This window comes from Diabrotica virgifera, chromosome 2 (genome assembly GCF_917563875.1).
Source record: "Diabrotica virgifera virgifera chromosome 2, PGI_DIABVI_V3a".
Lineage (NCBI taxonomy): Eukaryota > Metazoa > Arthropoda > Insecta > Coleoptera > Chrysomelidae > Diabrotica > Diabrotica virgifera.
The window spans coordinates 186,114,853-186,127,045 of NC_065444.1; the positions used below are offsets into that span (position 1 = coordinate 186,114,853).

The 12,193-nt window shown below is 34.0% G+C and overlaps 1 protein-coding gene across 2 annotated transcripts in view; it reads right to left on the minus strand.

Annotated features, from left to right (window-relative positions):
* Window positions 1-5,231: 5,231 nt before the first annotated feature.
* Window positions 5,232-12,193, minus strand: part of LOC126880316 (zinc finger protein 234-like) — a 276,883-nt gene continuing 269,921 nt past the window's right edge. For both annotated transcript variants that reach the window (XM_050644122.1, XM_050644121.1), the window contains one exon: window positions 5,232-6,704. In XM_050644122.1, coding sequence (XP_050500079.1) covers window positions 5,257-6,684 — 1,428 coding nt within the window. In that variant the 5' untranslated portion in view covers window positions 6,685-6,704 and the 3' untranslated portion in view covers window positions 5,232-5,256. The remainder of the gene's footprint in view (window positions 6,705-12,193) is intronic.

The following is a 12,193-nucleotide window of genomic DNA, read 5'->3' on the forward strand; positions in this document are numbered from 1 at the left end:
AAGTCGACGTCATTAGCGTAAAACTACTTGGAATTACACATTATAGACGGTATTTTACTAAACATCAACTTCAGAATATATTTTTTATTCGTAAAATATAGGGAATTTTTTTTATTTCAAAATATGAGGATATCTAGAATTATATTAAAGTCAAATAAAAAAATAATGAGTTAAAAATTGAAAATACTTTTGAAATTATTAAAGAAAAACATACGCTGGGGTCACAATTTCCCCCGCTTGGTCATCCGAAGGTTAATGGAATGTGATGTAACATATTTTAAAGGATAGGTAGAAATCAAACACAAAAATTTATTTAAAAAACTGCTGTAATAATAAAATATGTACCTCAAATCAATCATCAATAATATAATGTATTTATTATTTATTTGTAAATTTGTTAACCAACTACAGTCAAATGAAAATAAAATTATCAAAATTAACCATTTAAGCTTACCTTAATGATATTTTAAAACAAACACACATATTATACAAAATTTACTATGGAATCCCTAACGCGAGAATTTTACTGTCGTCGTTGCATTTGGTTGTCTTTTTAAAGACAGATCACATGCTATGATTTTTTGTGACGGATATTCTTGAGTTGGGGTTGATTTCATGTAATCGAATGAACTATCTTATAGTAAAGTCGTCCCAGGAACGCAACCCATAAATATTGGCAATATCATTTTAAAGTTTTCTACTTTAAAAGGTATAATATATGTCTGAATTGCCAATATAAATGAGTCGTATTAAATAAATTACTACAAGAATTTTTTACTTAGCAACAACATTTTTGTTTATATTTACTAGTATTTTGTATTTTGACAACGACACCCGATTTGGGCGTCGAAAAGTTAATAAAATTATTTTTTCAATTTAATTGTGGCTTATTTCCCATATAAATAGTTAGTCATAAAAATGCCACAAGGAAATAGCTTCAGAACAACATAAATACCAAGATGACAATATACAAAACAATATCGATACATCAGTATCAGAGTGCACCAACTCAAAATTTTTCAATATTGAGATAAGTATGAGGAAATGGTTAAAAGATGTTTATTTATCAGTTTCAAATTGCACCATTTAAAAATTCCAACACCATAAAAAAAATTTTGACTTGTCAACATACAGAATCGAATATTTTGTTAACACCGTCGTAGTTTCATACCGCATCATGTGAAATAGTGCGTAATGAAACTTGATCGGTAGAACTGTTGTCAGCTACTAACTGATAATGGTGCGGTATGAAACGGTCAATACCTGCAAAATCTTCATCTTCATTGTCATTCGTGCGAGTATTCTCTGTGTTTAAGGTGTTCGATGTCTCTTTTGGAAGTTATTTTTTATTGTGTATGATTATAAATATACTTTACGTGAGAAACAATTGAAATTGAAGTTTATAAAGTGCGTCGAAAACTAAAATAGTAACGTCATAATGAATATTTAGCCATGGAAAAAGTTAGGGATCAAAAGAACAATGTATATGTTAAAAGTTACAAATGGATGTATGGAAGAACGTGGTGGACATAGTGATGATGCTGTAAGTATCTACCATGCAATTATTTCTATATATATTTGTGGTTACACAACTTTTCAATAGATAGATAACACCAGTTCTCACGAGGTGATATTAGTTGATCAACTTTTTCGAGCGATTTTAATAAAAATTAGAATTGAAAGTTTGTTTTGTGGCAGCTCAACCTATGACCGCATCAGTCATTTTAATCGTATCCAATGGGCATCGTTGATGGCCACCTGTCCCTATAAATGGTGCACATTCGTATTCTCACACCCAGGGATCTCGCGTTCTTATGGGTGATGCGTCTGATAACCCATCACTATAAGAAACAGATTTTTATATGGACTGTCTAATCTTATCATTTTCTTTTACAGGAGTCAAATGAGGTGCAACAAAATCCAGACTCTGAAAATTCTGACTTTTCTTCTAGTTCAGGGAAAGTTTACATTCCGGAAACTCCAGAACACTGCTCTGAAGATGAAAGACTAATCACTTCACTTGATGTCATATTGGCTACTCCTTCACCAGCGGCAATATTGCCTGATCAAGTGCAGTTGTGAGTGAGAATGAATCAATTATTGTGCGGTCAAGGAAGAGAGTTCGTAATCCTACAAAGTGAAAAACAAACGAGAGAAAATTTAAACGCAACAGAGGACAATCTTATACAAATTCTGCAGGCAACGAAACCGCTGCACGGTCTGTGAAAGCTGCTTGCACTGACCGTTGCAAAATAAAATGTTCAGAAAAAAATTAGTGATACAGAAAGAGAAGAACTGTTAAAAAAACTACTGGTGTAATGCCGGTTAGGCCAAAATATCAATATAAGAAAGAAGGGAGCCATAGAAGTGAAAACAGAGCTTATTACTTTGAGGTGAAAAATGAAAAAATTAGAGTATGTAAGGTTTTCTTTATGAACACTTTAAACATTTCAAATAGGATAATAATTACCGCAATGAAAAAAAAAAAACAGAGTTAGGGTTTGTACAGAACGACAATCGCGGAGGAAAAGAAAATGCCGGGCGACCAAGGGTGCTAGATGATAAAAAAGAAATCGTGAGGTGCCACATAAAATCTTTTCCACTAATTGACTCTCATTATTGCAGAGCAAGGACAAACAAACAGTACCTAGACGGATCTCTAAATTTAGCTACTATGTACAGAATGTATCAAGAAAAATGTAGAGATGAACAGAGAATTCCCGTAAAACTCCATTACTACACCATAATTTTCAACACGGAATTTAGTGTTTCCTTTTTTCAGCCAAAAAAGGACCAGTGTTGTTTCTGCAACTCATTTCAAAATCTAACAGCAGATGAAAAAGTATTACAACTTAATTATGATGCACATATTACAGAAACAAATCAGAGTCGGTTAGAGAAGGAGTTTAGTATCAATAATTCAAAGGAAGATGGAAATACTGTAGTTTGTTGCTTCAATCTCCAAGCTGTATTGTCACTACCAACAGGAAATCGAAGTGATTTTTTTTATATGAGGCGCCTATCATGTTACAACTTCACTATTTTTGATATTTCCCATAAACATGGCTATAGTTTTTTGTGGCACGAAGGTATCACAAGCAGAGGTATGAGTGAAATAGGTACATGTCTTTGGTAGTATCTAAAGAACCACGCAGCTCAATATGAGCACATAATATTTTACTCTGATAATTGCCCGGGCCAAAACAAAAACAAGTTCATTGCTAGCTTGTTTTTATATTGCTGTCAAAATCTACCAATAAAAAGCATAACCCACAAATTCTTAGTAGTTGGGCATACTCAAAATGAGGGTGATGCGATGCATGCCCTCATAGAAAAAGAAAAAAAAAAGATACCTGAAGGGAAACCCGCTCTATATTCCATCGCAACTGCTACCGATAATTAGCTTGATTTTAATTTTGATTTTATTATAATTTTTCATACCATAAACTTTATTTGATTTCCATACAAATACCCTATACCAAACGCACTAACTATTAAAAAAATCACGTGTTGACCGTTTCATAACGCACCAACTCAAAAAAAAAATCTTAATTCTTTAAAAAAATTATAATTAAAAATTATCATCTAAAAGAACCATAAAATAAACATCTAATTCCAAAATATTGTTCTATTTGAAAAAAAAAAATGGACTATTTACAATAGATTAAAAATATTTGCTCTTAGAAAAAATAAGTTAAAGTTGATTTGTGAAGAACTATGTTTTTTGAGATGGTGCACTCTGATACTGATGTATCGATATATACACTTACGGTGATCTACGGAGCAGAAAGCTGGATCCTCAACAAAAGACATCAGAGCAGAATTCAGACAGCAGAGATGAAATACCTTAAAAGAACGATCGGAGTAAGAAAAACAGATAAGTAACAAATGAGGAAATAAGAGAAAGACTCAAGATCAAACCGATACTCTTCACAATTAAGGAGAAAAAATTGGCATGGTTCAGACATCTAACCCTAACAGACAAGTGAAAAGAGTATGGGAAGTAAAACCAATAGGGAAGAACAGAAGAGGACGACCCGTTAAAGAATGGAATAGTGACATCTCCCAGATACTACAAAGTAAGGGGAAAACTTGGCAAGAAGCAACATAAATGGCAACCAATAGAAAAATAATGGAGAAAGTTTATTAAGAGCTAGACGCAACACCCGACACCTTATTAATATTGAATGAATGGCTCAACACCGAAAGGTATCAATGGGTCTACCGATTAAGTAAGTAAGCCACCAATGTGACATTTTATATGTGTATTTAAATTACTAGCAAATTGCTTACTACAAATTTCACATTTATAAGGTGTTTAACCAGTGTGGATTCTCATATGTCGCTTTAAATGACTTTGTATTCGCGGTGTACAAGTACTTGGAGGGGATACGAGAAACGATCGTGTGCGAATAGCGGAGAAATATTGCATTTTTCTTAAATAATTCATATTGTCAAATTGATGTATATTTCATTCCTACTGTCATTGAAGAAGAAAAATTATATATTGCTCCACAATATTGATATGATATGCAATTATTATATAAAGGTAAATTTAGTTAATTGTATTTTGCTTGCAGTACTGCATTTTAATAACTAATTTTATTTACTACATACAATTGTTTACGTTTTAATAACATAACCTCAATCTTATTTTTTCTTCTTATTATTTTTTTGGACTATGGCCTTGACAATTATCCAGTAACCAGGACTAATATAATTGGCCAATACAATTAAAAGTGCGAATAATGTTGCCGAGGGTAGAAACCAGGTGTCGCTTTGCCGAACCTGCACGGTCCCAATAGTAAACAGGTTATTATAACTTTCACATAACCTACTTCATAAGGTTTTTCACCAGTGTGAATTTTCATATGATAATTGAAACTACTTAGACGACCAAACTGCCTACTACAAATTTCACATTTATAAGGTGTTTCACCGGTGTGAATTCTCATATGCATCTTTATATCACCTTCTCTAGTAAACATCTTACTACAAATCTCACATTTGTAAGGTGTTTCACCACTGTGAATTCTCATATTATGCAACTTTAAATTACCTTTTGTAGTAAACATCTTACTACAAATTTCACATTTATAAGGTTTTTCACTACTGTGGCATTTCATATGAGTATTTAAATTACTTTTTATACTAAACTGCTTAGTACAAATATCACATTTATAAGGTTTTTCACCAGTGTGAACTTTCATCAGATAATTGAAACCACTTAGACGACCAAACTGTTTACTACAAATTTCACATTTTATAAGGTGTTTCACCAGTGTGAATTCTCATATGCATCTTTAATTCACCTTTTCTAGTAAACATCTTACTACAAATTTCACATTTAAAAGGTTTTTCAGTACTGTGACATTTCATATGAGTATTTAAGTTACGTTTTATAGAAAACTGATAACTACAGATTTCACATTTATAAGGTGTTTCACGACTGTGAATTCTCATATGCACCTTTAAATTACCCTTTGTAGTAAACACCTTACTACAAATTTCACATTTATAAGGATTTTCACTAGTGTGACATTTCATATGAGTATTTAAATTACTTTTTATAGTAAACTGCTTACTACAAATTTCGCATTTATAAGGTTTTTCACCGGTATGAACTGCCTTATGCGCATTTAGAGAAATTTTCTGAGCAAACGGTTTTTTGCAAATTTCACATTTATAGGGTGTTTCACCACTATGAATTCTCATATGCACCTTTAAATTACTTTTTGTAATAAACATCTTACTACAAATTTCGCATTTATAAGGTTTTTCACCAGTATGAACTGCCTTATGCGCATTTAGAGAAATTTTCTGAGCAAACTGTTTATTGCAAATTTCACATTTATAAGGTGTTTCACCAGTGTGAATTCTCATATGCATCTTCATATCACCTTCTCTAGTAAACATCTTACTACAAATCTCACATTTATAAGGTGTTTCACCACTGTGAATTCTCATATGCAACTTTAAATTACCTTTTGTAGTAAACATCTTACTACAAATTTCACATTTATAAGGTTTTTCACTACTGTGGCATTTTATATGAGTATTTAAATTACTTTTTATAGTAAACTGCTTAGTACAAATATCACATGCATAAGGTTTTTCACCAGTGTGAACTTTCATATGATAATTGAAACCACTTAGATGTCCAAACTGTTTACTACAAATTTCACATTTATAAGGTGTTTCACCACTGTGAATTCTCATATGCACTGTTAAATTACCTTTTATAGTAAACATCTTACTACAAATTTCACATTTATAAGGTTTTTCATCAGTATGACCTCTTATATGATAATTTAAACTATATAGCTGATTAAACTGCTTATTACAAATTTCACATTTATAAGGTGTTTCACCAGTGTGAATTGTCATATGCCGCTTTAAATAACTTTTCAGAGTAAACAGCTTACTACAAATTTCACATTTATAAGGTGTTTCACCAGTGTGAGTGCTCATATGCACCTTTAAATTACCTTTTGTAGTAAACATCTTACTACAAATTTCACATTTATAAGGTTTTTTACCAGTGTGAATTCTCATATGCATCTCTAAATTACCTTTTGTAGTAAACAGATTATTACAAATTTCACATTCATATGGTCTTTCACCAGTACTTGTTTTCGAATGTATTCTATCAGAATTGAATGGTTTGGTAATCGCGAGTTCCATCGTAATATCAGGTGGGGCACCTAAAATAAAAACCAAAGTGTTAGAATTTGTTTATTACTAAAAGCAAAATACATGGTGTCCCCTAAAATAGTGCGTTCCTTAAAGTAATAGGTAGAAGGCACCATGTAGTGCAAGAAAGTCATAACATTTTTTGAAGTTATACTTCTGTAGGCGCGATTGGGAGTGAATGTAAATGTGCGCAAATTCATCAAAAATTGTTGGTGCTACGCGCAGATCAGTTATACGTTTGCTCTGATTTGGTATTCAAATGGCATGTCAAAAATTATCCAATATGGCGGCTGTGGTTGAAGAATGTGTTGTCATTTTGTAATGTTCCGTCACGTTACTAAAGTATTTTAAAATCTTTAATTATTTTCTCTTAATTTTAATAACGTTCCGTTGTTAAAGTACAGCCAAATCAAAGTAATAATTCATTTATATCTTTTAATGACGTCACACCTAAACGTTAGTGACTACCTTTTTAAATTTGTTGAATTGGTATACGTGGCAGGGAATATTACTTCGTGTTCTGAGGTCGTTCTCGTGACGGACGGAGAAATTTGACTTCACTTTTGGTTTGGAAATGGTTCGAGTGGCATGTGACGGATTTAGGTCAAGTTTACAGGTTAATACCTAATTTCAGGATCACTAAATTTATCAGAAGCGTTTTAAAGGAACCAAGGAAACAAATCTACTGAGGTTTTCGGCATAGAATCATTGTCGTCACATGCCACTCATGTGAAAACTTAAAGACCTCTCATACCACCTCAGAGGTCGGACCATCTCCAACCATAGCACCTGGGAACAAGCGTTGGGGACAATTTAATTTTGGCTTCATCATTCTGCCCTTCAAGAAGGTTAGTCTAAGAGCTGGGAGCGGATTTTGTGCGTGATAAGTAATATGGAAAAAACTATACGGGGATATGTTGAATTAGTTGTGTACATGACTTTCCCCAAAGGCCGGAAACCAGAGTGGGGGACGAGAGTAGTTATAAGGGGTCAAAGTCGCGATTTTTATTATTTATTTTTGTGACGCTCGTGATGGAGATAAGGCACCAAAATTTTGGAGTAAGTAGGTCATGACGTAACTAAATAAAATCTCCAGGGGCGAAACGCTGCTTGGGGTACAAAGGGGTGGTAGGCAGGGGTGAGTATAAAAATATAAGGTGTTTTTTGGCCGTTAGTGATCGAGATAGTGCACCAAAATTTGGGAATAAGTAGATCATGACATTACTAAGTAAAATCTCCAGGGGCGGAACGCTGCGTGGCGGACAAATGTTGTGCTGCGTCACAAAAAAATAATACAAACTGCGACTTTGACCCCTTAAAACTACCCTCATCCCCAACTCTGGTTTCCGCCCCTGGAGATTTTACTTAGTTACGTCATGATCTACTTACTCCCAAATTTTGGTTCACTATCTCGATCACGAACGTCACAAAAAATCTTATATTTATATTTACCAATGGTCAATGGTTTCCGGCTCTGGGGATTTTACTTAGTTATGTGATGGTCTACTTATTCCCAAATTTTGGTGCACTATCTTAATCACGAACGTCGCAAAAAACCCCTAGTATTTTTATATTTACCCCTGCCCCACCCCTTTGTAGGTCACGCAGCGTGCTACCCCTGGAGATTTTACTTAGTTACGTAATGACCTACTTATTCCCAAATGTTGGTGCACTATCTCGATCATAGGCGTCACAAAAAAAATAATAAAAACTGCAACTTTGACCCCTTATAACTACAATCGTCCCCACTCTGGTTTCCAGCTCTGGGGATTTTATTTAGTTATGTCATGGTCTACGTATTCGAAAATGTTGGTGCACTATCCCAATCACGAACGTCGCAAAAAAACCGTTTATATTTTTTATATTAACCCCTACCCCCACCCCTTTGTCGGCCACGCAGCGTTCCGCCCCTAGAGATTTTACTTAGTTACGTCATGACCTACTTATTTCCAAATTTTGGTGCACTATCTCGATCATGAGCGTCCCAAAAAATAAAATAAAAACCGCGACTTTGACCCCTTATAACTACCCTCGCCCCCAACTCTGGTTTCCGGCCGTTGGGGAAAGTCATGTACACAACTAATTTAACATATCCCCGTATAGTTTTTCCATATTACTTATCACGCACAAAATCCGCTTCTATCTCTCCGACTAGGTAGTTTCACAGACAGAGGATCTTCTGGGATGCAGCACCGAACCTTTTTGGGAGTGGTAGTAAATCGGGTTTGTTGTGTGAATGTTTAGTTTTTGGTAACAGTTAACGACTTTCTGCATATAACGTTTAAAATCACAGACATTTATTTATTCACTATGTTTAATAATTACTTACACTAATTATTTTTGCTCTTTCAAAATTTAGATTGCATTTGTTTTTATAATACAGTGGACTCGCAATTATCCGAGTCTGGGTTATCCAAACCCCTCGGTTAACTGAGGCAAAAGTCATAACTGGTAAGTTACATTTTTAAACTTTGGCGCAACATTGCCACCACAAAAAGAGAAATGAAGCTTACGCAAAAATCAATCAAAGTTTTTTAAAACAGTAACAATGATAAGGCAAATGTTTTATCTTCTATAGAGAGTACTGTATTAGTTTAGTGATTAAAATATCCACAGTTATGTTTATTTACGTGTTTTTCTATCAATATAACCAATCTCAGTGTTAACCGAGTTTTTCCGTATCCGAGGTAGTCACGGTCCCAGTTACCTCGGACAATCGCGAGTCTACTGTACATATTAGTTTATAGAGTTCCCACACTTATGTATAATCCTGCGGTAATATACCTTGAGCTCAAAGGTTATCTCCCAGCGAATATGTTCTTACATTTTATTATTAATTTAATTGATTTAATTTACTTATGTAACTTTATCTACTTCTTATGTCTGCATTGCTTGTTCCCAGTTCTTTATGTAACTCCCCAGTCATGTATTTAATTACTTTTTGCATTTATGTATTTATTTTAATTTACTTTATAATTAATTAACCTTATTTTATTTCTTCTTAACGTGCCCTATCAAGTACCCTTGACGTTGGCGATTAACATGGAGAAACTGTCTCTGTCTCGAGCTATTCTAAATAGGTGTTCTGTTTTCTTTATTCCTGTCCACTCCCGGATATTCTTCAACCAAGAGGCCTGCTTTCTACCAATTCCTCTGCGTCCTTCGATTTTACCCATCATAATAAGTTGAAGAATATTATACCGGTCTCCCCTTACTACGTGTCCAAAATAGGCCATCTTTCTATATTTGATGTTATCAAGCAGCTCGCGGGTAGCATTTGCTTTCTTAAGGACTGCCACATTTGTCAGCATAGCCGTCCATGGTATTTTCAGTATACGTCTGTGCAGCCACATTTCAAAGGCCTCCAAACGGTTAATGGTGGATATTTTTAATGTCCATGCTTCGACACCATACAAGAGGACTGACCAAATGTAGCATTTAATCATGCGCTTTCGAAGTTGAAGTTGCACGATATCATTACAGAAGGATGATCTTATTTTTAAAAATGTCGTGCGGGCTATCTCGATTCTACATTTTATCTCTTTATCTGGATCTAGTTGTTCAGTAATATGGCAACCAAGATATTTAAAACTGGGTACTCTTTGAATTATATGTCCATCAACATATAACCGTGAATCTTGATGGGCCAAACGGCTAAATACCATGTATTTTGTTTTTGAACAGTTTATATTTAGGCCAAACTCTCTTCCCACTGTGTCAATGGCATTTAAAAGGTGTTGTAATCCATTCATACCATCACTTAAAATAACTGTATCGTCTGCATATCTGATTGTATTTATCAGAATTCCATTAACTTTCACACCCCATTCCAAATTATGCAGCGCTTCCTTAAATATTCTATCTGAATATAAATTGAATAACAGTGGGGACAGTATACAACCCTGTCTGACACCTCTTTGTATTTTGCATATTTCTGTTGATTTTCCATTTATGCAAGCTGTCGCTGTTTGACGCCAGTATAATTTTTCTATGATTCGTACATCTTGACTATCAACTCCTTTATCCTTTAATATTTTAATTAATTTGTGATGTTGTACTCGATCAAAGGCCTTCTCATAGTCAATAAATACAGCAAAGACGTCTTTCCTTTGATCTCGGCATTTCGGCAATAACACATTTAGTGCAAAGAGTGCGTCCCGGGATCCCAGTCCATTTCTGAAGTCAAATTGTGTTTCATCCTGGTCTTCTTCACATTTATCTCTGATTCTACTGTGGATGATACGTAGAAAGATTTTCAAAGTGTGGCTCATAAGGCTTATCATTCTAAAATCGCTGCAGTTTTTTGGACGTTGTTTTTTTGGTAGGGTTATGAATTCGGACTTTAACCAATCTTCAGGGATATCACCAGTCGAATAAACATCATTGAAAAGTTTGACTAGTATTCCAATGTTTTCCTCATTTATGAGCTTTAACATTTCTGTAGGTATGTTGTCGGGACCAACGGCTTTCTTGTTTTTTGCCAATTTTATAGCATGTAATATTTCTGATTTCAGTATTTCTGGTCCTTCACCTTCATCTAAAGCAGGGGTGTCAAACTCAATTTTGCAGAGGGCCATATATTAAATTCAGAATGTGTCGGCGGGCCAGATTCAAATAAAAAAAAATGTACTGAATTATTATAACATTTTATTTAATAGTATACTTATAATATACGGTTGTTAAAAATCATATCAAAGTTATAAAAGAGGGTAATTATTTTGAGCTCGAGGATCCAGATACCTGACATCTCTTGTTTTTGACAAGCTCATTGATGTCAGGTATCATATTCGTTGTATTTATTTTAAGAATTGATTGGAGATGTTCATTTGTAAGTCTTGTGCGATGTTTGTTCTTATTTATTTTCATGACGGAAAACATCTGCTCACATAAATAGGTGCTACCAAACATGCACAGAATGCGTGCTGCATGCTTTTTTAATTCCGGGTAGTTATCCAAACTCTTGAAATATTGTGTATAAAATGTAAGTGCGTTAACCTCTTTAAATTTTTCTTTCAAAATACTGTCCGATTGAAGATCTATCAACTCCATTTGCAAATGAACTGGTGCCTGTGAAGCTTCAAAATTGAATGGATTGTTGAAAATTGGGAATTCCATTTCATTCATTTTGTGGAAGTCTTCAAAACGATTGTTGAATTCCGTGATAAGATTTTGCAGAAGTTGAGAATATTGATCCAATTTTTTTTGATCCACTGTGCCAAATGATTTTAAATGAGGGAAATGATCCAAAGTTTGATTTTTTACCTGATTTTCCCACAGCCTCAACTTTGTTTCAAAGGCTTGAATACATGAGTACATTTGAGTGACAATCAGATTTTTACCCTGTAACTTTACATTCAGATCAGTCAAGTGTTTATTCATATCTACCAAAAAGGCACAATCAACCCACCAGTCATTGTCATAATCAATTGGGTTGCCTTTTTCTAACATGAAAGCTTGAATAGGGTCACGTAATGCAAAAAATTTTTCTAAAACTACTCCT